The 24,520-nt window shown below is 38.9% G+C and overlaps 1 protein-coding gene across 7 annotated transcripts in view; it reads left to right on the top strand.

Annotated features, from left to right (window-relative positions):
* Window positions 1-24,520, top strand: part of TTBK2 (tau tubulin kinase 2) — a 107,663-nt gene that overhangs the window by 12,325 nt on the left and 70,818 nt on the right. For 6 of the 7 annotated variants that reach the window (XM_071744628.1, XM_071744630.1, XM_071744634.1 and 3 more), the window contains exons 2-3: window positions 18,177-18,336; window positions 23,409-23,556. In XM_071744628.1, the coding sequence (XP_071600729.1) occupies window positions 18,268-18,336; window positions 23,409-23,556 (217 nt within the window). In that variant the 5' untranslated portion in view covers window positions 18,177-18,267. Of the gene's footprint in view, window positions 1-18,176; window positions 18,337-22,984; window positions 23,156-23,408; window positions 23,557-24,520 lie in introns of those variants that run through there. The other variant, XM_071744631.1, reaches the window with a different exon arrangement.

Raw genomic sequence — 24,520 nt, forward strand, 5'->3', positions numbered from 1 at the left:
GGTAACAGAATTGTAGGAACTTCTGTCCCCTTTTAAATATTTTTTACATTGAAACTTATTTGTGGAAGGACAGTCATATGTATTCCCAGATGTTTTACAGCAATTTTGGGGTTTTTTTGAATGGCTTTTTGTTCTGTTTCTTTTTTTTTTTTTTTTTTTTTTTTTTTTGTTAACTTAAACACAATATTGAAGTTTCCCTAAGGTGAAACTAAAGTTATTAACCATAGATATGAAAATCACAGCTGTTGTGGCTATTTTTATGGCTTGCTTTTCTTGATGCTCAGACCTTCAGCAGCCAACAGTTTTTGTTCTGTCACCTATATAAAAATCAGGCATATGTTTTCATGCTGCCAGATGTAGCAACCAATTTTTAAATGAAATTTTCCTTAATATTCAAACTGTGGCATTGTTGTAGTTGACTTTCAGTGAGTTCAAATTCATTCTGTGAATTTTCATTGCTAAAATCTGACCCTGGATAACTTCAGCTCTAGTAAGAGAAAGATAGTTGTGCAGTTAGATGTTTGTTAATGTCTTGGTTCTCTGCATCCTAGCTATAGAATTATTCGAGTTTAATGTGTAGAGGCATTTCCAAGTCTTTTCTGAAGCTAAATACAGGGAGAAATACCTGTCTTTTGTCTAATCACTACCTTGGAGGACGTGCTACAGTTGGGTACCAAAGTGACCTGGTAACATAACAGCAGAGATAGTGGAATTATCTTTTTATGGTTGGCATGGATGCACTTGCCATTACTTTGGCATCTCTATGATAAAATAATGGAAAAAATCTAAGGAATGTAATTGGATAAGACAGATTTTATTTTTTTTTTTCACCTTACCAGGCTGTTCAAGTCATCCATGATCTTTAGAGCTCTGGAAGTACATCTGCCCATGCTCACAACTCTTGAATCATCCCATGCTTTATAGTTCTCCTACCTCAGTTCTGTTCAGCCATAAGATTCCCAACTGACTGAGGAGTGTTCAGACCTATTTGAGAGAAATCAGTGAGAAGTACATGAGATATTTAATCAGAACAAACCCAAAAAACTTTGATTGTGATGTGATTATGATTTAACAGGGGACTAGAGCTGTGTGGTCTTAGTGTCTTTTTGAATTAAAATTCTTTTGCAGATTGCACAAGTTTTTCTTTTAAGACGATTCTAAATAATTGACTTAACAGTATTTTGGTTTAACTTATGTCTCTGGGACAAAAAAATTATTAGAGTGCATTGCATAAAACAAGGCTTTTAGGTAGGCTAGAGAGGAGAAAAATAAATTATTGACAGTACTGATGTCAATACTAATAGCTAAGCTAACACAAGCTACACATATACACGAACATATTTGTGTAGGTACTTTAACTATTCCTCCCACCTTGAAAAAAATACCTCTGTCTCAGCAGAAGTTTTTTACTGCCACTTAGTGAATTGGATCAGGGAGCTGAGCTAGGTTAAAACTAATTTTTTTTTTTTTTTTTTTTTTTTTTGAAAGAGTTAGACTTGTATATTCCTTGGCCTGGTTCACTGCATAGTCTGGAGTGTTAAGGAGAAGCTTTTGATGTGCTGGGTGAATTTACTTGGGGAAGTGCTGTACTGGACCTGTTCCTTGGGAATAAAGATGAAGCAGTTGCACATGTGCAGGCCAATGGGTTAAGTGGGTTAAGAGTAAAGGGAAATAAGGAAAGTGGGAAGCAGAATAGGGACATTAGACTGGAGAAGAGCAGACTTGACTTATTCAGATAATCATAGAATTGGCTGGGTTGGAAGGGACCTCAGAGATCATCAAGTCCAACCCTTGATCCATTCCCCTCGTGGTTCCCAGCCCATGGCACTGAGTGCCACATCCAGGCTCTTTTGAAATATCTCCAGGCATGGAGAATCCACCCCTTCCCTGGGCAGCCCATTCCAGTGTCTGAGCACCCTCTCTGTAAAGAAATTCTTTCTAATGTCCAACCTAAACCTCCCCTGGCACAACTTGAGACCTCTTGTGCCCTCTTGTCTTGCTGAGAGTTGCCTGGGAAAAGAGCCCAACCCCCCCCTGGCTCCAACCTCCTTTCAGGGAGTTGTAGAGAGTGATGAGGTCTCCCCTGAGCCTCCTCTTCTCCAGCCTCAACACCCCCAGCTCCCTCAGCCCTTCCTCACAGGACTTGTGCTGGATCCCTTCCCAGCCTCCTTGCTCTTCTCTGGACCTGCTCCAGCACCTCAATCTCCTTCCTGAGCTGAGGGGCCCAGAACTGGACACAGGACTCAAGCTGTGGCCTCCCCAGGGCTGAGCACAGGGGCAGAATCCCTTCCCTGGACCTGCTGGCCACGCTGTTCCTGAGCCAGCCCAGGATGCCATTGGCCTTCTTGGCCACCTGGGCACACTGCTGGCTCCTGTTCAGCTTCCTGGCAATGAATGGGTGAGATCTTGTGATAGGCTTCAGGTTAGAAGAGTTGAACATATTTTTGTACAATTGTATTGGTAGTATAGAATTAGCAAAAAAAAATCATGGGCTTCTCTAAACTTCTAGTAATATCAGTCTGTTTTGTGAATGACTGTCCAGTTTTAGGAAAGTTTAAAAAAACTACTAATCTGCTGCCAAAATTTGCATCAGGATCTCTCTGACATGTGACTTAAATTTGCAAGACCATCATAAACAGTGAAAAATTTAAAAAGTACTTTCTTAGATGAAGCTTTTTTTTTTTTTTAATTAATCAGAAGAGCTGGTGTAATTCAAGTAGCAGGACCTAATGGTGATGTCATTTGAGTATCATATGATGTTAAGTGGGTTTCACAACACTGTACATTTTAATGTTTGAAAGTCTTTACTGTAATAGCTTATCCCATTATTAGCCTAACTTTGTTTCTTTTTTGGTAGCAGTAGGCATAATTTAAAACTTTTTATATTATTACCACACAGGATTTTAGCAAAAGCAGTATTGTAAGAAACTATCTGATATTTATGTAAAAATATAAATGTGGATGTAACCATTGAAACATAATGAACATTAATGAATTGTCTTCAAAACAGGGAGGTATTTAATAGCCTACAAATGGTTTGATCTCTGCTACAGTTAAAATTGCTTCAGATCCCACACCACTGCTGTGTGACTGCTACAAGCCATGCTTCCTTTCATCTTTATGTATGTTAACATTCTGTGAAAGATGCATGGAAGCTGATTTTTGAAAGGGTTGTTATTGTTTATTTCTAAAAATACATAATGTAATAGATTTTGATGCTTCAGCTGAGGTATGTGTTTCTAATTTTACTGTGTGACAGGATCACAAACTTGCTCTGTGTTATGAAACCAAATTAAAAAGGAATATTCTCCTTCAACCGTAAGTGGAAAAAAGCTGAGTGAATACAGAAGACCATTGAAAGCAGCAGGCCTGTGCAATAGCTGCAAGTTATTAAATTAATGTAACTTCACTGGTGTTTGCAGAATGGCTTGGTGCACGTTTATCAGAGGTAGGATTCAAGCTCACAGCATTAGTGATTAGTATTAGATTTTAATGTGTGTGTGAAAATCTGCATTTGAATGAGAAGCCTGATGCAGGGAGGCTGAAGTAGGAAATATGCAGGTTGATGGGCAGAGTACTACAGAGACACTGAGACTCAAGACTAAACTAAGCATAAAATAGAAGGGACAGCATGGGGAAAATAGAAGGTGAAATAATGGTACAAACTGTACTTGAAGATCCTGAGTGTGGTTTTTTTCCATACAAAGGTTTCAATTTTTTTTTCCTTCCAAAATAACTTCACAGAAGTGCCAGAAAAGAGTTCCCTTGAGTTGAAATGATTTGATTTCTGTTGTCATTCTGAAAGCAGTTAGTCAGTCAACACTTTTAGGGCTGGAACTTCCTTTCAGTAACTGACAAAATATTACACACAAAAATTTAATTAAATTATGATCATTTGAATTTATGGCGTTATAGGGAGCAGAATTTCTCTTTTTTCTCTGTCTTCCCAGACATAATGTAGCAATGTAACATTCTGGAGCAGGCTAAAGGCCTGTATTCAGCAGTGGTTGTAAGTGGGTGCCTAAGGAAAAGTACAAAAATAGAGATAATAGACCTTTACTTTCCTCTAGGACTTTTCCCTTGTTTGTTAAGGGATTTCCTGAGCTGAATATGCTTAATATGGAAAGCCAGTGTCACTCCAGCCTTCAAAAAGGGCAGGAGGACCTAGGAAGCTACAAGCCAGTCAGCCTCACCTCCATCCCTGGAAAGCTGATGGAACAATCCAGTCTGGATATCACCTCTAAGCATGTGGAGGAAAACGTGGTTATCAGGGGTAGTCAGCATGGACTGACCAAGGGGAAATCCTGCTTGACCAATCTGATGGCCTTTGGTGGCATGTCTGGCTGGGTAGATGAGGGCAGAGCAGTGGATATTGTCTACCTTGACTTCAGCAAGGTTTTTGACACTGTCTCCCATAAAATCCTCATAGGTAAGCTCAGGAAGTGTGAGTCAGTTGAGTGGAGAGTGAGGTGGGTTGAGAACTGGCTGAATGACAGAGCTCAGAGGGTGGTGGTCAGCAGTGCAGGGTCAAGTTGGAGGCCTGTAGCTAGTGGTGTTCCCCAGGGTCAGATCTGGGTACAGGTGTGTTCAGTCAGTGATCTGGATGAAGGCACAGAGTGTACTCTCAGCAGGTTTGCTGATGATGCAGAACTGGGAGGTGTTGCAGCGAGCCTTTCTCTTGGGGACTCAACTCTTCTCCGGAGCTCTTTCTTGCCGTTCCTCTCCTCAGGCATCTTCATCTCTTGACTGACTCTGCTTCTGGGATCATGCCTTTTATTTTGCCCTTCAGCCCCGCCTATTTCCGGCTGGGGCAGGCCCTAATTATTGGGCACAGCTGGGCCTTAAGCTCCCAGTTCATTATCGGCGACACCTGAGGACCTGTGGTTCTCTCTACAGGGAGGAGTGGCTGATGCAGCAGAAGGTGCACCCTGGGGTGCATCAAGAGGAGTGTGGACAGCAGGTAAAGGGAGGTCATCCCTCCCCTCTGCCCTAGTGAGGCCACATCTGTAGTACTGGCTCCAGTTCTGGACTTCCCAGTACAACAAGGATTGAGGAATTACTGGCAACAGTCCAGTGGGAGACTTGGGAGATGGTCAGGGGACTGGAGCATCTCTCTTGTGAGGGAAGGCTGAGACACATGGGGCTGTTTAGCCTGGAGAAGGCAGAGGGGATTTTACCAATGCTTATAAATATCTGAAGGATGGGTGTCAAGAGGCCAGCTTCTTTTCAGTAGGGATAGAAACAAGAGACAGTGGTCACAAACTGAAACACAAGAGGTTCAACTGAACCATAGGAAGAACTTCTTTAGCTGCAAGGGCAGCAGAGCACTGGAACAGGCTTCCCAGAGTGATGGTGGGGTCTTTGTCTCTGGTGACATTCAAAACCTGCCTGGATGCCATCCTGTGCAATCCACTCTAGGTGAACCTGCTCTGGCAGGGCAGTTGGTCTGGATCATCTCCAGATGTTCATTCCAACCCCTGCCATTCTATGATTATGGTTTCTACTGATTTCTTGGGTAGAAATACTGGATTTCCAGGCCTGAAGCTAACTGGATGTCCTGTGGAACCCTTTTTAAAAACTGGCAATATATTTGCTTCAATCTTTATTTTCCAGTGCAGGTATATGGGAAAAGTTATGTACCATCATAAATGGATTAGCTATATAATTCTTAAGCCCCTTTTAAACCTAGCTTTAATTTTTTTGTGTACTTATTCCCTATTCCTTTCTTCAGTAGCTTCAATTCAAGGCAGATTTTCAGATGTGTTTCAAAACCAAGATTTGCTGTCTGGATATTTTCTCATTTTTTCCACTGTCAACACAGATGCAAAGAGTCATAGAATTTCTCTCTTGCAATCTTACCTTCTTTGAATACACCTTTTATCTTCATAACACTTATTGGTCCTATGTATTCTTTGGCAAACTTTCTATTCCTGCTGTCTGAAGAAAGGTTTATTGTTAGTTTTAATGTATTTTACTTAACTTTCTCAGTCTGTTTTGCTTTGTGTGCTTTGTTTTAACCTGCTGTTCATTCATGCTGGCTTGCTTTTGACCTTTTCCCAGTCTTTCTCAGTTGGTGTTTTATGTTTTGCTTCCTTCTAAATCTATGTTAGAGAAACTGCTTTGTTGGCAAGACCAAAATAAAGGAGAAATGGGATATATGGTCAGACAATATCTCTAAAAAATGTGACCATGAATTATGTCACATGCTGAATAAAGATCTTTTGAAGAAGAATTTTGTTTAGATATCCAAGGAATACATTCCAGATTTAAAAGCAGAGCTGTTAATGATCCAGATGGAAGATCATGAGTCAGATTTTCTATATGCAAATAATTTCTGCAATAATGTATTCTAATGGAATTAAAAATGTAAACATTGAGTCTGACAAATGATAGCTCATCAGCCTAGAAAGTGTAGCTCTCTGTGCTGAAGTGTGTATTCACAGATGGTCTAGAGAAGATGTAATACTGAAATTAAGAAGTCTGCTGATACAAGGGTATTAAAATTAGAAAAGGTTAAGACGAGGAAGAGCTGGAGGAAGACCTTGCAATGCTGAGATAATGATAAATGAAAGTTATCAGAAAGCAATTAATGTAGGGAAAAGTAATTTTAAAATGTACACAGTGATGAGCTTGCTTCTCTGGGATGGGGTCTTACAGGTTCTGTGAAGACAGCAGATCAGTGCCTAATGACAGTGCTGCTCTCCACATCTCAGAAGGGATGGAGTAGAACTGAAGCAGCACACAGATGGTGATAAAAATCAGTGAAAGACTAAATAGGTGAAGAGATAAATGAGGTGGCATAGCAGTGCATTCCCTGTGCAGGACTTAGAGGAGAATGGGGAGCACTGTAAAGTCTCCCTTTCCCATACAAGGGTTAGTGAAGCTCAAGCATAACTAGCAGAAAGCAAACTGGAAATAACAGTGTACTTGTTCCCACAGCATGGAATTAAGTTACAGTTTACTTGCAGTAGGGTGTTACAGATACTACTAAAAGGTTTCATAGAATCAGAAAAGTTGCAATGAACTCGGTGATGAAAATTCCAAAATACCATCTCTGGATCAATACCCAAATACCATCTCTGGATCAGAAAGTGTTTTGTTTCCCATCTTTTTATATCCTTAGAAAATACTCTGAGAAAACATCAGTACACTTTCCATGTCCTTGTGTTCTTCCCTGGACATCTGCTACTGGCAGGTCAGAGACAGGAGATCAGGCCAGGTGGATCTTTGATCTAATGCAGCCTGTCTGCTCTTGTGATTAGCTGTCCATGCTATCTACTTTTCTGCTGTCTAACCTTTTTTTTTTTTTTTTTCCTGCTGCAAATGGATATTTTTGGATTCGACCCAACTTTAAATATCTTTGCCAAAGCTTTGTTTCAGTTCTTTAATACCTGCCTTCCATTTCAAACTTGGAAGGACCTCCTCAGTCATTTGCTTGAAGCTGCCTTCAGCTGCAGCTACAAAACAAGTGTATGCTCTGGCCAAGTTGACTTGAAACCCTTTGAAATTCCCAGCACAAGTGTTTTTTTAGGGCCAGACTGGTCAGGCAGTTCTAGATGAGCTACCCATCTCTTTTTTTTTTTTTTGTGGGTTGTGCTTCTGGCTTCAATCCTACCTGAGCCCGCACAATCACTGTGGAATATTCTGTGAACAAGAGTGGCTCCATGGCCCTAAAGCTCAAACTGAAGATAAAGAAATAACCTGTGCTGTTTTGCTGGTAGTAGCTTGTATGTTTATTTTAGGTGCCATAGTACCACCTTCCTTCAGCACAGGGAAGCACCAAGCTGTTTCCCACATCTCATGTCACTTGAAATTTCATAAGGGGCCACTTAACATGGTTGTCTCCTGCCAGAAGAGTTCCCCAGAAGTGGGGATTGACCCAGGGAGATTCAGACTGGACCCCTGTGCTTTCAAAACTCCTTTAGAGAGGAGCCTAGGGGTGGCTGGATCCAATCCTCCTCTTTTAATTAATCTCTTTTAAGAGTCCATTTGGCAACATTAAGTTCAGGAATTTTCTTTGTGGTTCTCTAGGAGTAAGACTATTACCCAGGAGGTTTGTACAGAATACAACTTGACTTAAAAGCAAGGCTATAAAGCATGTCACATTACAACTAGCTGAATTAGAAATGATGGTGCTTTCAGAGCAATGGATCACAAGTAGCAGAACTTAGCAAAACTTCAGGAATTTGTCAAAACAACAGGTTGCAATTAACAAAACTTAACAAAGCTGCGGGTTGTAAAAAATTAACAGAGTTAGAAACTATTTTACCCTTATGTGCTGACATAAGGTTAGAAACAGGGAAAGAAAAAAAGAGCAGACACAAAAAGATATCACCACCCTTCAGTGGTGATCTTGGTAGGAAGTTGTGGTCCTTGGATGCTGGGCTCACATCCAGCATTTGCCTCTTTTATGCCACCTGACCCAACCTGTTTGAGGGAGATGTTGGAATATCTTGTGCAGCCAGGTGCTTGCTTGGGCCCCTCCAGATGGGATGACTGAGCAGTGACCCACATGTGCCCTCTGCAGTGGCCTTACACGGGGCACACACAAGATGTCACTGCCTCTGCAGGGTGCAGGTTGCCTGCCCTTGTCCCTTATCAATTAAGGACAGTGTCCTGCCTGTCACGGTGGCCATCAAAGAGGGGCTCCCCTTGCAGGGACAGTGCTCAGCTTATCAGGATGGCCACTAAAGGGGGGGCTGCTCTTGTGAGACCAGGGCACTGTTCATCAGTGTGGTTACTCAAATGAGGGTCTCTCTTGAGAGAACAGAGTCCAAGTGACTTATTAAACAAGTCCTCAACCCAACCACAATGTCTGTTTTGTCAGGGTGGCTGTTTTGAGACAAATATTCTTTTCGGGACTCTGCACTCTGTCACCCAATAGAAAGGGAAAGGAAACTCGTGGGTTAAAAAGAAAACAGAATAACAATAATGAACTAATATTAAACCTAATGCTAATATAAGAGACAAAATTATATTTGGCTCCAGATAGCAGTCTGAAGCTGAGCACTTGTAGCAGTGAAAGCTGAATGCCCAACACTGCCAGCACAGCAGCTCCAGTGAGAAAGTTGTGGTCACAGCAAGTGGAAGAGAAGCCTCAAGCATGGGATGACCAATGAGACATGCCCATCTTGGGAAGGCAACTATGGTAGAAGCCCCCAAATATCCCTGAAACTTTCCAATTTAACAGTGAGGGTGACATTAATGGAATGGAATACATTGGGTGGCTACTTGTGTCAGCTGGCCTGGGCTTCACCCCTCTCAGCCCCCTCCACCTTCATCTCTGATGGTCTCATCTGGTGGTCAGATGGTTTGGTGTTCATCTCTACAGAAACCTGAACACCAGACCATCTTACCTCTTTTGTTCTCACAAATTTAGGCACTTCAGTCTCTCAAAACTACAGTTTCTTTAAACAGGAAAATTAGTTTAGAATAGTGTCCCAGCAAACCCAGGATACTCTTGCATGAGCTGTAACGTGGTGATGCATCTTCCTTAACTCTTTTGGAGATTGCTGTGTTGTGTGGCAGCTTGGCTGGGCATTCCTCTCATTGAGGAGGCCAAAAGGCTGCCAGAGTTTGATAGACCTTGTGCACTGTGTGGGCTCAGTTGGATTCCATCCTCCTGTCAGCTGGGCTCTTTTGGAGTCATCTTGTTTGGTGTAGCAGTTACTGACCTCATTTCAGCTCTTGGCAAAAAGCAGAGCTGCTGTCTTCAGGTCTTTAAGGAGATGAAATGCCTGTGTGTGCATGGCCAGTGCCCTCTCTATCACAATACTGCTTCAGATTTAGTTATGTGCCCTTAAGGATGCTATGATATTAGACACTACAGATTAAAAAAAAAAAACAAAACAAGGTTATTCCTCTATTTTTGTCTTGGTTTGCTTAGCAAACTGTCAGACCTTATTCACCCTCTTTTTGTGGTGTGCTTCGTCAACTCCCATCAAGAGAATCTTGAATCTATCTCAGCTTTTGTTAGTGAGGCCCAGAATGCTTTATCCATGGTGTTGCAGCCTGGGCACAAGGCAGTGAGTGTAAACTGGTGAGCTGCCAGCTGGGCTGCTCATCCACCACTGGCAGCCTTGTTGATCATTTGATCTGAACACAGTCAGTGCAAAAACCATTTTGCAATTGGCATGTCATCTATCTGGTCATCTTGCCAAAGTTCCTCTGCTGATTGTTTTTTAACTATTATGTATTTTTAAAATTACTATGTTTATGGTTTTGTTTGCTGAAAAAATGGATTTACGAAATAACAGAAATAGTACTAGTAGAAAGGGCAGTAGTTTGAGTGTCTTAAGGGATCAATTTATGTTACTCCTTGGTATATAAAGTCAATGGCATTGATGGTAATCTACTAATATTTGAAGTGTATCCTAAGAAAATAACTCAGTATTCCAACATTAAAAAACCTGAAGATTTTTATTTTGCTGACAAATCCAGAGTATAAATACTTTGATATTTTATTACTGTGTCACTATTTAAAATATCTTAAAAGTCTGACTTCAAGCTGTCTTTATATCAGTGTTCAAAACCACACTTCACTATCACTTAAGTCTTCTGCAATGAAAATTTTACAAGGATCTTGAAAACTGAACTGACATAATTTGTGTGGAAAAATATTTTTTGCTTCATTTAAGTTATCAGAGAACTAGTTTCTTTGAAGAAGGCTTTTATGACAGATAAAAAAATTTCTTATGATAGCAAACCCCCTCACATCTTGTTCCATTTAGAAACCTAGTGAATTGATGACACTGAAATATAGCTCTTTTTTTCTCTGTTTTTATACAAATGACACCTGCAGGGTTTTACAATTATTTTTGGCACAATTAATAAGGTTTCACAAGCCTGTTTTTGATTTGGAACACACTCTGATTTGTATAAACAAACTGAGAATAATATGGTTCCATTTGGACCTCTCCAAAGGGTTAGGTTTCCACATTAGTATTAAAGGCTCTTCACCTGAGGCTGTAGTTCAACAGCTGCTCTGAGTCCAACCCTTCCCTGTCCCCCCACAGCTAACTTTCCATCTTTCTCTTATTTTGATATAAGTTTTTGTGCAATTGTGTGACAGATCAAATGAGGAAATTAACTCACTCAGCTGAAAAATATCCTGGCGAAACCAGAATGGGTTAAATAGAGGTTATGTTTTATGACTTGTTCTGGTTCTTCCTGACCAAAAATTTCTGGTTTCTTGTAGGTAATAAATTACATTCTGTATTTCTCACAGGATCCACAGCCCTGTAGTCTCTCCCTGTAATGTACATACCCATGTGCTTCCTTTTTTTCTTGGCAAGGTATGGAGTACCTGTTATCTCACTTGATCTAATCAAGAAACATAGAGCAATTGCTTTCAAGTTCAATTTAATTTTAAAGTTGCTCATTCTATTTGGGCTTGAAGAGGGGTTTGTGTGCCTAAAACTTGTAGGGTTTTCCCACCTTTATTTGTTGGGTTAGTAAAAGAAAGAATACTCCTCCCATGAACTTTGTCCTGTGTTTTTATAACATTTTGGTGCTGAATTCTCTTGGAAGCTGGAAATAGTGTGGTAGCTTGAAAAATCTCTTTTTAAAATAAGACAGTTATCTTTAACCTAAATTTTATTTTTTTTAAATCTGGCTTCAAACTGAGACAATATTACCACTTTTGTAATAACAACATAGCTGTAAGTGCAGAAGTTGCCAGAAGGAAATCTAGATTCTTTGGCAATAGCACACAAGGCAGTTGGTAGCTTTTCACACCTGGAATCTGCAAGTGATGATGAGTATTTTAGCACCCAAGAGCTTGTGATAGGAAAATCTAAAATGGCATTGGTTATGTGTTGAATTTTTAAATACACTTTCTTCACAACCAGTTAGAATTGGAAATTTAGGTCAGGGCCTTAAATTTAGCTTTCTCATTGGCATGCTGAATGATCATTTTCAGGACTCCAGCTTCTAGTGAATGTATTTAGAAAACATTGAGGTAGGTCAAGAGAGGTTCTCCTCCCCCTCTATTCTGCATTGGTGAGGCCACACCTGGAGTATTGTGTCCAGTTCTGGGCCCCTCAGTTCAAGAAGGACAGGGAAGTGCTTGAAAGAGTCCAGCGCAGAGCTACTGAGATGATTAAGGGAGTGGAACATCTCCCTTATGAGGAAAGGCTGAGGGAGCTGGGTCTCTTTAGTTTGGAGAAAAGGAGACTGAGGGGTGACCTCATCAATGTTTTCAAATATGTAAGGGGTGAGTGTCAGGGAGATGGAGTTAGGCTTTTCTCAGTGGTGACCAGTGATAGGACAAGGGGTAATGGGTGTAAATTGGAGCATAGGAGGTTCAAGTTGAATATCAGAAAACATTTTTTTACTGTAAGGGTGACGGAGCCCTGGAACAGGCTGCCCAGGGGGGTTGTGGAGTCTCCTTCACTGGAGACATTCAAAACCCCCCTGGACACGTTCCTAGGCGATGTACTCTAGGGGGCCCTGCTCTGGCAGGGGGGGTTGGACTAGATGATCTTTCGAGGTCCCTTCCAACCCCTAGGATTCTATGATTCTATGATTCTATGATAGCTTTCTAGTTTAGATATTCAAATAGACAGACTTAAAACATGTCTGGTCTTACAACTTACAATTTGAACATCTTCTTAGCTTGTGTAAGAAAGCAAACTTTATCACAAATGTGGTGGGATTAGTACCTTTGACCATCCCCTGCCCTGATTTCTCTTTATGCTGACTTGTTAAACTTTTCTTTGTTCCTTTAAGTTCTCCTTCTGCTCAAAGGTCCAAAGCACAGAAGTGGAAAGCAGCTTTGGTAGATTTCAGTTAATTTGTTAGCTTCTGAAGTTCAGGTTGGCAGATACAGCTCTTAATATGCAGATAGAGCTCCTAAGAGCAAAAAGTTGGTATTGCCTCCGAGGGGAGGCAGCAGGACTTCAGTTTTACTGTGGAGTGGAACAGAAGTTGTCTTCTGTCCTTACTTGTTTTGTCCTGAAACTTACAGCCAAAATTCAGCCATTCAGCCAAAATTGTCTGTTCTACTCTCTCAGGCTTAGTTTGCAATGTGAAAATCTACAAAGGCTGATAAACAGAGATTGGCTTCAGTTTGGGGTCATTTCTAAAGAAATTATATATGAGCACAGAAATGACATAAAATTAGTATCTTTATTTGCTGGGCTGGAATCAGATTTCACAAAATCATCTTGGTTTTGGGGGTTTTTTTTGTGGGGTTTTTTTTGGTGGGTTTTTTTTTGGTGGGGTTTTTTTTTGGTGGGGTTTTTTTTTGGTGGGGTTTTTTTTTGGTGGGGTTTTTTTTTTGGTGGGGTTTTTTTTGGTGGGGTTTTTTTTGTGGTGGTTTTTTTTTTTGTGGTGTTTTTTTTTTTGTGGTGTTTTTTTTTGTGGTGGTTTTTTTTTGTGGTGGGTTTTTTTTGTGGTGGGTTTTTTTTGTGGTGGGTTTTTTTTGTGGTGGCTTTTTTGTATGTTTTTTTTTTTTAAAGTTTTGCACCATTTTCTAATAGCTTATAATCTTTCATGTATTTGATTGGGGTAAATTAAAGTTTTGTATTTTATGAGGGTTATATGTACTTAAATGTAGTTAAGTGTACAGATGGATGCTGTTTGTACATGAAATTCTGGAAATAAGCACTAACTAACTTTCCTTTACCTGTTCTTATATTACACTGTAATCAGTTCCCACACAAAGGCTTTTGAAATGGAATAAAGTCTGTATTCTCTGTGTTGTCCAGGTTATTCCATGACCTGTCACCTGGAAATAAAATGGGCAGAGATCCAATTGAATTTAATTATGATAATTCTGCTATCTTACATGTTTCCTTTGGTCTGATAAACTGCTCTGATAGAGTAAGTGATGAGTTAATGACTATGGAGTTTATGAGATATATTGCAATTATATGGCTGGTACTTTTTTAGCAGAATTATGAAGTATTTGTTGAGCAAAAAATATTCATGTAGCCACATAAAACTGCACTGCTAAAAGATCTTCTACTGAATCAAAAAAAAAAGAGGAAAGCTTGCAACTTAATGCTATGTCAGTAACTATTCCTCTGCTTCAGTGGGATACAGAACACGCTGGAGCTTTCTTAAATTTTTTAACAGAGTTGTAGGCTGTTAAAGAGCTCTGCTGAAAGCAACTTACAGCAGTGTTTTAGCAATACAAATGGGACTGTATGTACTTTTATGAGTCTTTTATTCATCTGTGGAATTTAGAATAAGACAAACAATCCTAATTGAAGTCCTTCAAAATTTAGAGAAATTGCAGTTTCAGTTTTGTCCTAAGCACTGCCTCCAAAGGGTGCTTATTTATGGCTGTCCAGAAGTCTTTTAGGTCCAGTGCTCTCTAATAATGTCCTTATTCTTCACATGAATTTGGAAAAGTAACCTGAAGTGCACCTACCAGAATATGTAAGGAATATAAAGATATTACTCTACTGCAGTACAGTAATATCAGAATTTCAGTTTCACAGTGTTACAGAGCAATGAACTCAGTCTAGATCAGATTGTGAATAAAGGCTTTGAAGGATCCTCACTTTCATAGCAGAGCCTGAGTGCCAGAATGGTGGTAGATAAGCATCTGATAAAGTTTTGTGACAAAAGTAAAAGTAAAAAACTGCTTAGACTAGGGAAATAAGAGTGCTATCACAACGACATAATAACTAAAAATTCATAGTTTCTCTGTATTAATTCTTGTTTTGATTGGGTGTAATTCAGTGTTGGTATCTAACATGTCAGAAGAGGAACAGGGAGCAAGAGAGGATTTGCAGAGGAGTACCACATAAAAGACCCATGGGACAGGAGGCTTAAAGCTTAGTTTATTAATCTATCGAAGGTTAATAAATGTGTTTAGATGCTTAAATGAGGTGAAATTACTGGGAATGTAATTTGGTTTCCAAAACTGTAACAAAGTCCTGTGGTAAGAAACTAAAATTAGATGGATTAAACCTTGAAAAGTACAGGTCAGGCTTGCTGTGAAGGAAGGGATGTGCTGGAACCTGTTAGCAGTGAAGAGGGGGACTGTTTAGTATTTGGTCTCTTACTCATTAGCATAATGTGTAAAGCTAATTTACTGAAGAGGGTGAAGTTACAGAGCCTGATCAGAGAAAAGTTTGGGCTGATTTTAAGTTTTCTGGCCTTGAAATTTGGCCTCTTCCTCCTCCTTTACTTGGGGTCTTGCAGAAAACAGGATTCTTCAATGTAACCTCAATATATTTTTAAAACTTGCATTTGTTTTAAAGTAAAATAGTGAATGCAGTTAATTATTACACTTCAGGAGCTTTATAGCACATTGCCTCAGGGGCTCAAGGGAGCTTGTGCCTCCTGTGCACGACAGTTCAATGGGACCTGGGGTTTTGGTGCTTTGAATCAAACCAGTGACTGATGATATAGATTTTATTGCTTTGCAATTACATAGGATGACAAGAGATTTGACAAGGAATTAATGTGCTGGAACAGGTTTGAGGAATTGTGTAATAATAATTGTGGAATTCTATAATAATTCTTATAGTATGGGGTGGTTCTGTGGATCTGTGAATTGTACCATTGCATTCTGGGCCAGTTACTGATGCTCTGTCAGTATCCTCAAGAATCTATGAGTAAATGGCTCTCAGAAATGATAGAGGTGTGACTATAAATTGTAATTTGCAATATATTTACAAAAAAAGAAGTATCAAATCAGATACTTCAAGGCTGAGAGCAGTATTAACAAAAAGCCCACCTCTAAACTCACTCTTGTAATATCTTTGCTTTAATGAAATGTCTGCTTTTCTGCAGGTGATGAATTTTGCTCGTGGTTGAAAAGCTTTAGCAAAAATCATACTTAGCAATTCTAAATTTTGCTCGAGTGAGACAAATAGTTCTATTTAGATTTTTGACCTTATCTGCAGGGGAGAATTTACCAGCAGTAGTAGAATTTAAATTGGTTTAGTTCAACTTGATTAAATTGCAGGGTGGACGCTGTTACTCAGAATATGCAATCTTAATGTGGTTTCCCTTCATTTGCTTGAATTAAACAGATCAGGCTACATATTCTGAATGAACACTCTTTTACTGGGATGTAGTCTTCTCTGTATAAGTTTAGATCTTCAGATAATCCAGATTAATTTTTCTCCAGAGGTCTGTTTTGTTTGGAGTTGGTTTAAATGTCAGAACTTACAATTGAAGCAGGAAAGGCATAAATTAATTAGGACATATAGAGATGAAAGAATATGAAAAAACTCCCACAGTTAACTTTGTGTCAAACAAACATCCATCTTAGAAGTTATTTAAGCAGCATTTTGTTTGTTTTAAATATTATTAACCCAAGTAGTACACTTGGCATTCATCTAGAAGGAAGGGAATACTGCTAAGTTAAATCAGAATGTCTCTGCTTTTCATGCCATTTGGATGTTGATTCAGGGAGAAAAGAATTTTTCACTTTCAGTTTTGTTATTTAAATGTAGATAGATGTAGATGTGGTAGAAATACACCCAAAGTAACCCCACTTTTGGTGAGTCTCATTGCTGGATAAGAGAGTTGGTACAGAGTTACACTTGTATAATTATACCAAATAAGCACAATTCTAGAAAAGCTTCAAACAACTGCAATAATTTTAGTTGGTTGTAGTTATGGCTATTGGGAGCCATTATGGTTGGATTAGTCTCCAGAAGACAAATTTCTATATTGCAATATAAAACCTAATTTAGAGATGATTGCCAAATCCAGAAAACTAAAAATTAAATGGATAAAATTGCCTGAAACAAGTTGTTTTCCCTTTGTTTGTATAAAAACCAAAACAAATATTTGTTTACTATTAATCATTTAATATTGTAAAATAATTAATCTATATTTGTATAAACAAACAACATTGTAGTTTAGACATAATTGGTCCTGACTAATCAGAGGTATGTGAAACACATTGTAAAATGTGGAATATTCTGTATGCACTGCAGTAAATTTAAATTACAATTCTGATTTTTGTATCCATTTTTAATTTTGTAGTTTTTGTTGATAGCACTTTAAGCTTATAATGATATATAATTATTAATTACCAATTATTTAGCAAATTATTAATTAGATTTTTGAAGTTCTTTTCAAAATTACATTTAAATGTATTTATGATTTACAGCAAATTGAAACTGCCTGCAGAATATAACTCTGAAAATGTGTATATTCACCATTACTATTTTGAGATGGGGATTGGAGTTTTGAGGGAGGTTAAAAATAAGGAGGAATACAGTTGAATTTCTTTCTCTACTGTAAGTTGTTTGGCTAGGATCCCAGCCTCAGTCTCTATGGGATACAAAACCTGTCTAAGGTGCTAGCTGGGTGGGCAACACAACTTTTTCAGGATTTCGTGTTGTTTTATCACTGAGATCATAGAATCATAGAATCATAGAATGGGCTGGGTTGGAAGGGACCTCAGAGATCATCGAGTCCAACCCTTGATTAACTACCGCTGCAGTCACTAGACCATGGCACTGAGTGCCACATCCAGTCTCTTTTTAGATGTCTCCAGGGACGAAGAGTCCACTACCTCCCTGGGCAGCCCATTCCAATGTCTGATCACCCTTTCCGTGAAAAAATTCTTTCTAATATCCAATCTGAACTTCCCCCGGCACAATTTAAGACCATGCCCTCTTGTCTTACTGAGAGCTGCCTGGGAAAAGAGACCAACCCCCCCCTGGCTCCAACCTCCTTTCAGGGAGTTGGAGAGAGCAATGAGGTCTCCCCTGAGCCTCCTCTTCTCCAGCCTCAACACCCCCAGCTCCCTCAGCCTCTCCTCATAGGATCTGTGCTCGAGTCCCTTCACCAGCCCAGTTGCCTCCTTTGGACCTGTTTGAGGACCTCAATATCCTTCTTGAGCTGAGGGGCCCAGAACTGGACACAGGACTCAAGCTGTGGCCTCCCCAGGGCTGAGCACAGGGGCAGAATCCCTTCCCTGGACCTGCTGGCCACGCTGTTCCTGAGCCAGCCCAGGATGCCATTGGCCTTCTTGGCCACCTGGGCACACTGCTGGCTCCTCTTCAGCTTCCTGGCAATCCAGACTCCCAGGTCCCTTTCTGCCACTCTGTCCCCAGTCTGTAGCGCTGCATGGGGTTGTTGTGGCCAAAGTGCAGGACCTGGCACTTGGCAGTGTTGAACCTCATCCCATTGGAGTCAGCCCATCTCTCCAGTCTGTCCAGGTCCCTCTGATCCTATGTTCTGCTCTCTTTCTGCAGGCATTGCTTAAATGGAAGCCACTGCTGGGATCTGGATGGTTCCTGCTGACCCAGACTTTGCATAGCAGCTCCACTGGGAAAGGAGGTTGCAATGAGTGGAGGAGGGGAGCAGCCTGACATCCTCAGTGTAGGAATCTTGGTCAAAGAAAGATGGAAAGTGGTGAGTATGCCTTGCTGTAATTCTTCTTTAAAAACATCTTTCAAAAATTAATAGTTTGTGCTTTGAAAGCTGTTTTAGAATTATTGTGAGTGGTATTTTGGTTAATACTGATGTACCTACTTTAAAAAGAGGTAATATGGATGGTAAGGACCTTGGAAAGCTTTTAAGTTCTGACTTAGAGCTTGTTCAGAGCACAACTGGAAGAATCCTGTCAGTAAACTGAATCTATTCAGCCAGTGATTATGTCAGCCCATTTTGGAAATCAGCCAGCACCCTCCTGATACTTGTCAGATTGTGAGATTTGCTCTTTCTTGTAGGAAGGTTTTTCAGGACCTTGCTGCTCTTCCAATTAGAAATTATTTTTGTTTGTTATATACTGTGCAGAGATAAGTTCCTCGTTGATTTCTATCCATTTGATTTTGTGCCAGCATTGGCTTTGCCATAAATAGCTGTTCCCTTTTGGTGCTCATATTCTTGATTTACATCTGGAGTGAAATATTAATTTAAAACTACTTCTGCTGGGAAAACCAGGCTGAATTCTCATGGTTCTCTGTTCCCCTTATCACCTTAGGTTTTTTTTGCTTTGGAATTTTTTGAGACTGACCCAAAATGTTCAATGGTTTTGTTTTTTTTTTTAATCTCTGCTTAGAAGGCTGTGAATGGGTACTGAATCACCATCACTGCTTTGTGTTACTCCCATTTTTCAGTATTTTATTTAAAACTCTGAGACAGAACATAGAAGATTGATATTCATCATTCTTTTCAAATTCACGTATAGAAAATAATTTCAGCTCTCTTCTGCCCTCTCCTTCATACCTTCATTTAAAACTGCAGGATGCCAGTACTAGCTTTGTGTAGGAAACCTTTATATTTCTTTTTGTAAGTAGTACCTAAGTGTCTGTCTTTGTAGTGTAAATATTTATTTAAAAACCTTGTATCTTAGTATTAAAGTGAAATAAAAAATGAAAGCTAGTCTTGAGTAAAATCAAACAGAATAAAATAGCATCATAGATAACTATATTAATGTATCACTACTTCTCAGTGGTGTGACATGTGCACCAGTAGTCCTGTTTTCATCTGGCTTATTTTCTTTCCTGTGTAATGAAGAATGATGATCAGATTGCTGTCTTTTGGAAAATACTGAGCCTAGGCTATCATGTGGCTATACATTTTAGCTTGTATGTTTTCCTAATCAACTATTACAGGTAGATGAGGAGTTAATACTCTGTGGATAACACTTCAGTTTCTTAATTTCAAACTTTAAAGAATTTATTGATGGCATCTAAGACAATACACATCCTTCTGATTTCAGGATTTCATAGGGCAGTCAGCCAGTGGAAGAAAATAGCATGCAAATTTTAGAAATTCCTTAGTGCCTGACATGTATGTATTAACATCTTTAATACTGTTTTATTAGGTAGTGAGGTATCAAAGTTTTTTGCTAGAGATCTTGAAGCAGCAGAGTAGTTAAAAAATGAGATGTTTTAAGCCAGTGGACTTGCAAGTTTTGATGACAAGAACTGTCCCTAACAGTAGTATCTGATTTTTTTTCTCGTGGAACTCTCCCAATATCCTTCCTTTTTTTTTTCTTCCAGTGAAGAGTGGAAGCTCTTTATTATGATTGCATTAGATTTTTTTGTTCTAACAAGTTTAAGAAACAAAAAGGTATACATTCTGGAAGTTATGTAAAGATTTGTGGCTGAAGTGCAGTTTTCAGAATTTTTGCTATTCAAGACCTTGGTCTATGTAATCCTGGAAACATCTGTAGAATTTGTGGACAAGTGTTTTTAAAAACTATGCTCAATTAAATTTGATTTTAACCTAAAGACACTTGAGGATTGTTCTAGTTTGAAAAGTAAGCATAGGAAAGATATTAGAAAATATTTTTTTCTCAGTGGCACCTTCCCTCTCTACTGGCCTTTGCACTAATTGGCATTTGCTTTTATTCTCCCTGCCTTTTCTTGTTACTGTTTTTTTGCTTTTGAAGATTATTACAATCCTGAGCTGAAGAGACTTGATTGTAATGATAATTGTTTTGTGTAGGTTTGAGAACATCATTTAATACACAGTATAAGCAAAAATACCAACATAAAACATGTTGGAAATTGTATGTTTTAGACTTGAAGCATACTAACAGATAGAGGAGTGCAAGAGAGAGTGGAGAGGAGGATGAGTTTGGGGTGTGAGATGCTAACTGCAAAGAAGAGAAGCTTGAAACTAATGGGAGAATGTTGTGCAAATGTAAAAAAGGGCAATATGGTCCTTGTCAAGGTAAAAAGGATTTTGAGCAGATGTGGCAGGAGGCCAGCATCATCAAACTGAACTCTGAAAGCAAAGTGGAAGTGATCAGGGATAGGCTGCTGAAGGTTAATATGGAGACACTGCCTCTGCTTTGTAATGAATACATAGGAAAGGCAGAGCTCAGCTGGAAGGTAAATATGCTGGGGGATGTGAAAAGCAACAAAAAAAAAGCTTCTGAAGGGACATTGGCAGTGAAAAGACCCAAAAAACTTGGGTTCATTGCTAAGTGTGGTGTGTGACCCAGTCACACAGGGTGTGGAAAATACTTCTTTCTGCAGTGAAAGAGAGGTTCATTTGTGTCTGGAATTATTGACTTGCCTATGGTACTGATCTGGTGTGCTTTATCTGAGCACAGAAATTGATCTGTTTATTTTATTAGTGTGGTGCTGTGCTTGTTTTTGTTCAGGTTTTTGTTTAGGTTCTTTCTTTTTGTCTGTGTTATCTGTATTTTTGTTTTGTTTTTTACTTTTTTCAAGCACACAAGCAGGAAAAAAACCAACCTTTCAGAGGCAGTCTGATAATTTCTCAAAGCTGGTAAATGAAGTTATATGATAAACTGCAGTAGGTTTTCATAGGGGTGAAGATGGCAGTGTCACCTCTTCCCTTTCTCCCCCTCACTTTTTTTCACCATGCCATTCTCAACTCTCTGTTGTGTTTGTTCTGTGCTGGAAATTTATGTGCTTACACTGGAAACTGAAGTCAAATCAATGTCTATGTTTAACTGCTGGAGCCCTGTTAATAGCTCAGAGCTCAGGCAAGATAATGCCATTACCAGGCCAAGAGGTTGAGTGGAAAAGTGCAGGCTTAAAATGGCCAAATCAGTCACGAAACATCTTTGAGAGATATACACAGATATACACATACTTTTTATTTTTTTTTTTTTAAACAACAATCCACATACATATAATTCTATTAAAACCTGCTATTTTTTCCAGTGTTTAAATGTCAGATCTCTTTCCTTTCTGTAAGGACTGAGGCTCTGCAGTTAGACTGAGTATTTCACAGGACTTTAAACATTTCTGTTCCTCATGGTTGTCATTATTTTAGCCTTAACATTCAATTGTTACCTTACACAGTTGTGTCCAAAGACACAAACTCCTTAAGAATTTGTGATGCTCTGTGCTTGAACTTTGATAAACTCTTGCAAAGTGTAGGTTCAAGAGTAACAGGTTTACCTCTGGGTTGGTAGCAGGCATCTTATGCTGCTTCAGGGGAGAAGAGGAGGCTGCCCTTGGTAAGAGTTTGCTTCTTAGAAAGAAGTGGACATGAGAATTTGCAGTCAAGAAGGGTTGCACTGAAGGCAGGTATTTAGCTGGGTTAGTTCTGTAGGCCTGGAAGTGCTCTCGACCCTATGCACCTTTTTAAAACAGGCAATGAATTGGGCAGAAGTGAGTAATGGAGGCAGTGCAATGTGTCTTGGACTCTGTTTTTCTCATCTCAAGAATACTGAAATCAAAGTTGTTTGTGATGCTGAAAGATCTGCAGTACAGAAAGTGCATGATTAAATACTGAATGTTGTGGTAGTCATACAGAACCACAATTGCATGCAATTTGATGAAAAAATGTGAGTAAACAATACAGATATTTTATCTTTTACCTTCTTAAGGGGCTAGGCTGCTTTAAAAATTGCTTTTCCTTGTCAGTCAGATGGCTTATTGTGTGGATTAGGAGACACGAGATTTATTGTCAGAATCTGAAGATAGATCAACATAATGCTGATCTCTAGATCCCAGAATGTTTAGATGACTTTTAATACATTTAAGTCATATGACCTTAGCAAATGTGTTTTTTCTAATGACATGTAGAAAACCTTGTCAGTTGTTTCAAGGTAAAATACACTGAAAAATATATTGTGTGTTTCATAGGGGAAGTTCTTTTTATCTCCTTTTTTGTGAGCTTTAGAATGGTAGCTACAAGGGAGATCACCATATCTGAAAGCATTATATGAAATAACATTGACATTTTTCATACTAAAAACCAGACAAGTCTCTGTTCCCTCTGAAGATTTCAAACAGAGTGAAAACACAACTACTATTTGCTCTGGATGTAGTGCAAACTAATTAATGTGCCAGGAGCATTCTTTCTACTTATTCCTAACAGAGATGAAACTGCCAGTGATGTAAGTTTCTTTGTATGTCTGTTAGTAAGAATGGTGTTAGTGAATTGCAAGTAAATGTAGGTAACATTTAAAATATATATTTAACAATAATTGTAGCCATTTCTTATAATTTATGATTTAGCTGTTACATGTAAGCCACTGCATAGAATAGAAAATGCCATCTCTTTGCAGTAAGTCCATGAACTTTAAACTTTTAGTATTCAGTACGCACATTTCTGAAAAAAAAAAGGAAAAGATGGCATATTTTGAAAATGTCACTGTGGGTTTGTGTTTGAAGATCTCTTGGTAGTGTGTGGCTATTTAAGGAAAGACTTTATGTAGCTGCTGACTTTGGTCAGGTTCATGCTGGGGATGATAGTGCACTCTTCTATTGTGTTGAAGATGAGAAGTTCAGTGCAGGTGGGGATCAAATGTATTCACTTGTATTTCTAGGATTCTCTTCCAAACTGTGGTTACCCATATTTTTGTAGGTTGTTCAGTAGCTCTTCAATGTAATGAAGGATATTACCTTATTTTAAAATACATTGTACTACAATAGCTTTTGCAATGTGGCAAGCCCTACAAAGTATTGATGTTTTGTTTCCTTTCTTCTGCACTCTTTAAAATCTGTTTTTCTTCATTCTTTTTTTTTTTTTCTTTTTCCCTGACATAGCTGAGGAAAATAGGAGGTGGGGGATTTGGAGAAATTTACGATGCACTGGACTTGCTTACTCGGGAAAATGTTGCACTGAAGGTCGAATCAGCTCAGCAGCCAAAACAAGTGCTGAAAATGGAAGTAGCTGTGCTGAAGAAACTACAAGGTAGGGCTGTGCTCTTGATATGCCAGAAGGAGAATGTCTGTGTATCTTCTTAAAAAATCATTATAATCTATAAATACCTATAGTTTGAGTAGATATCCCTATAATTCTGCAGGTTATTGCTAAATGATTATTAAAAATGGAATAGAAGCTCTTTCAGCTTCTTCAAGTTTTGCTACAACGAACCTTTTCTTTGAGACAGAATAACTTGAAAATATGAAGAACAACAAAAAAATGAAGTTGCTGCAAAGCCTATGCTGAACTCTAGTTTATTATGGATCTGTATCTTCTTACTATCTTTGCTCTAGACTTGGTTGTTTATCTTTTTATTTAGTTATTTCTAAGATGCTATCTCTTTTTTCTGTACTGGCTATCACTGAGTATTTTTTATTCCTTCACATAGCATCCATAATATTTGTATTTCTTTGGTTTTGCAAGTATTGTCATGAGTAATTTTAATGCTGAAATAGGAAACACACCAGAAAAGAACCAACAAAACAACACAAAGAAGCAACCTTAAAATGTAGAAAAAAAAATAAAAATCACTGGCATGTAGAGTTCTTGAGATAGTTAAGGTTCAGATCCCTGAGCATTCAAAATCACAGCTTTGAGTAGTCACTTTTGATGTACCTTTAAGTACTTCAGTGTCTGGAGCTTTAAATACAGAAAAGGATGCAATGGCTTCCCTTAATTGCTTTTCACCATATAAGACTATAGAAAGAAAGTTTAAAGGGTGACTTGTTCCCTAAATTCTTTTTTGATCTGGAAGATATTATCAAATACCTCTTTCCCTGTCAGCAGCCTGATTTTTCCAAACTCTGAGCTTGAATAAAGCAAAATCTCCATAACATATGGTGCTGCCTAATCTGCTGTAAAGGTCACATTGCATCAGAATTTGACAGCCTCTATGGATTTCAGAGGGCAACCATGTCACACGTTGTAGTGTTGTCAAACTCTCCCTATGTGT

The sequence above is a fragment of the Heliangelus exortis genome, chromosome 5 (genome assembly GCF_036169615.1).
Source record: "Heliangelus exortis chromosome 5, bHelExo1.hap1, whole genome shotgun sequence".
Classification (NCBI taxonomy): domain Eukaryota; kingdom Metazoa; phylum Chordata; class Aves; order Apodiformes; family Trochilidae; genus Heliangelus; species Heliangelus exortis.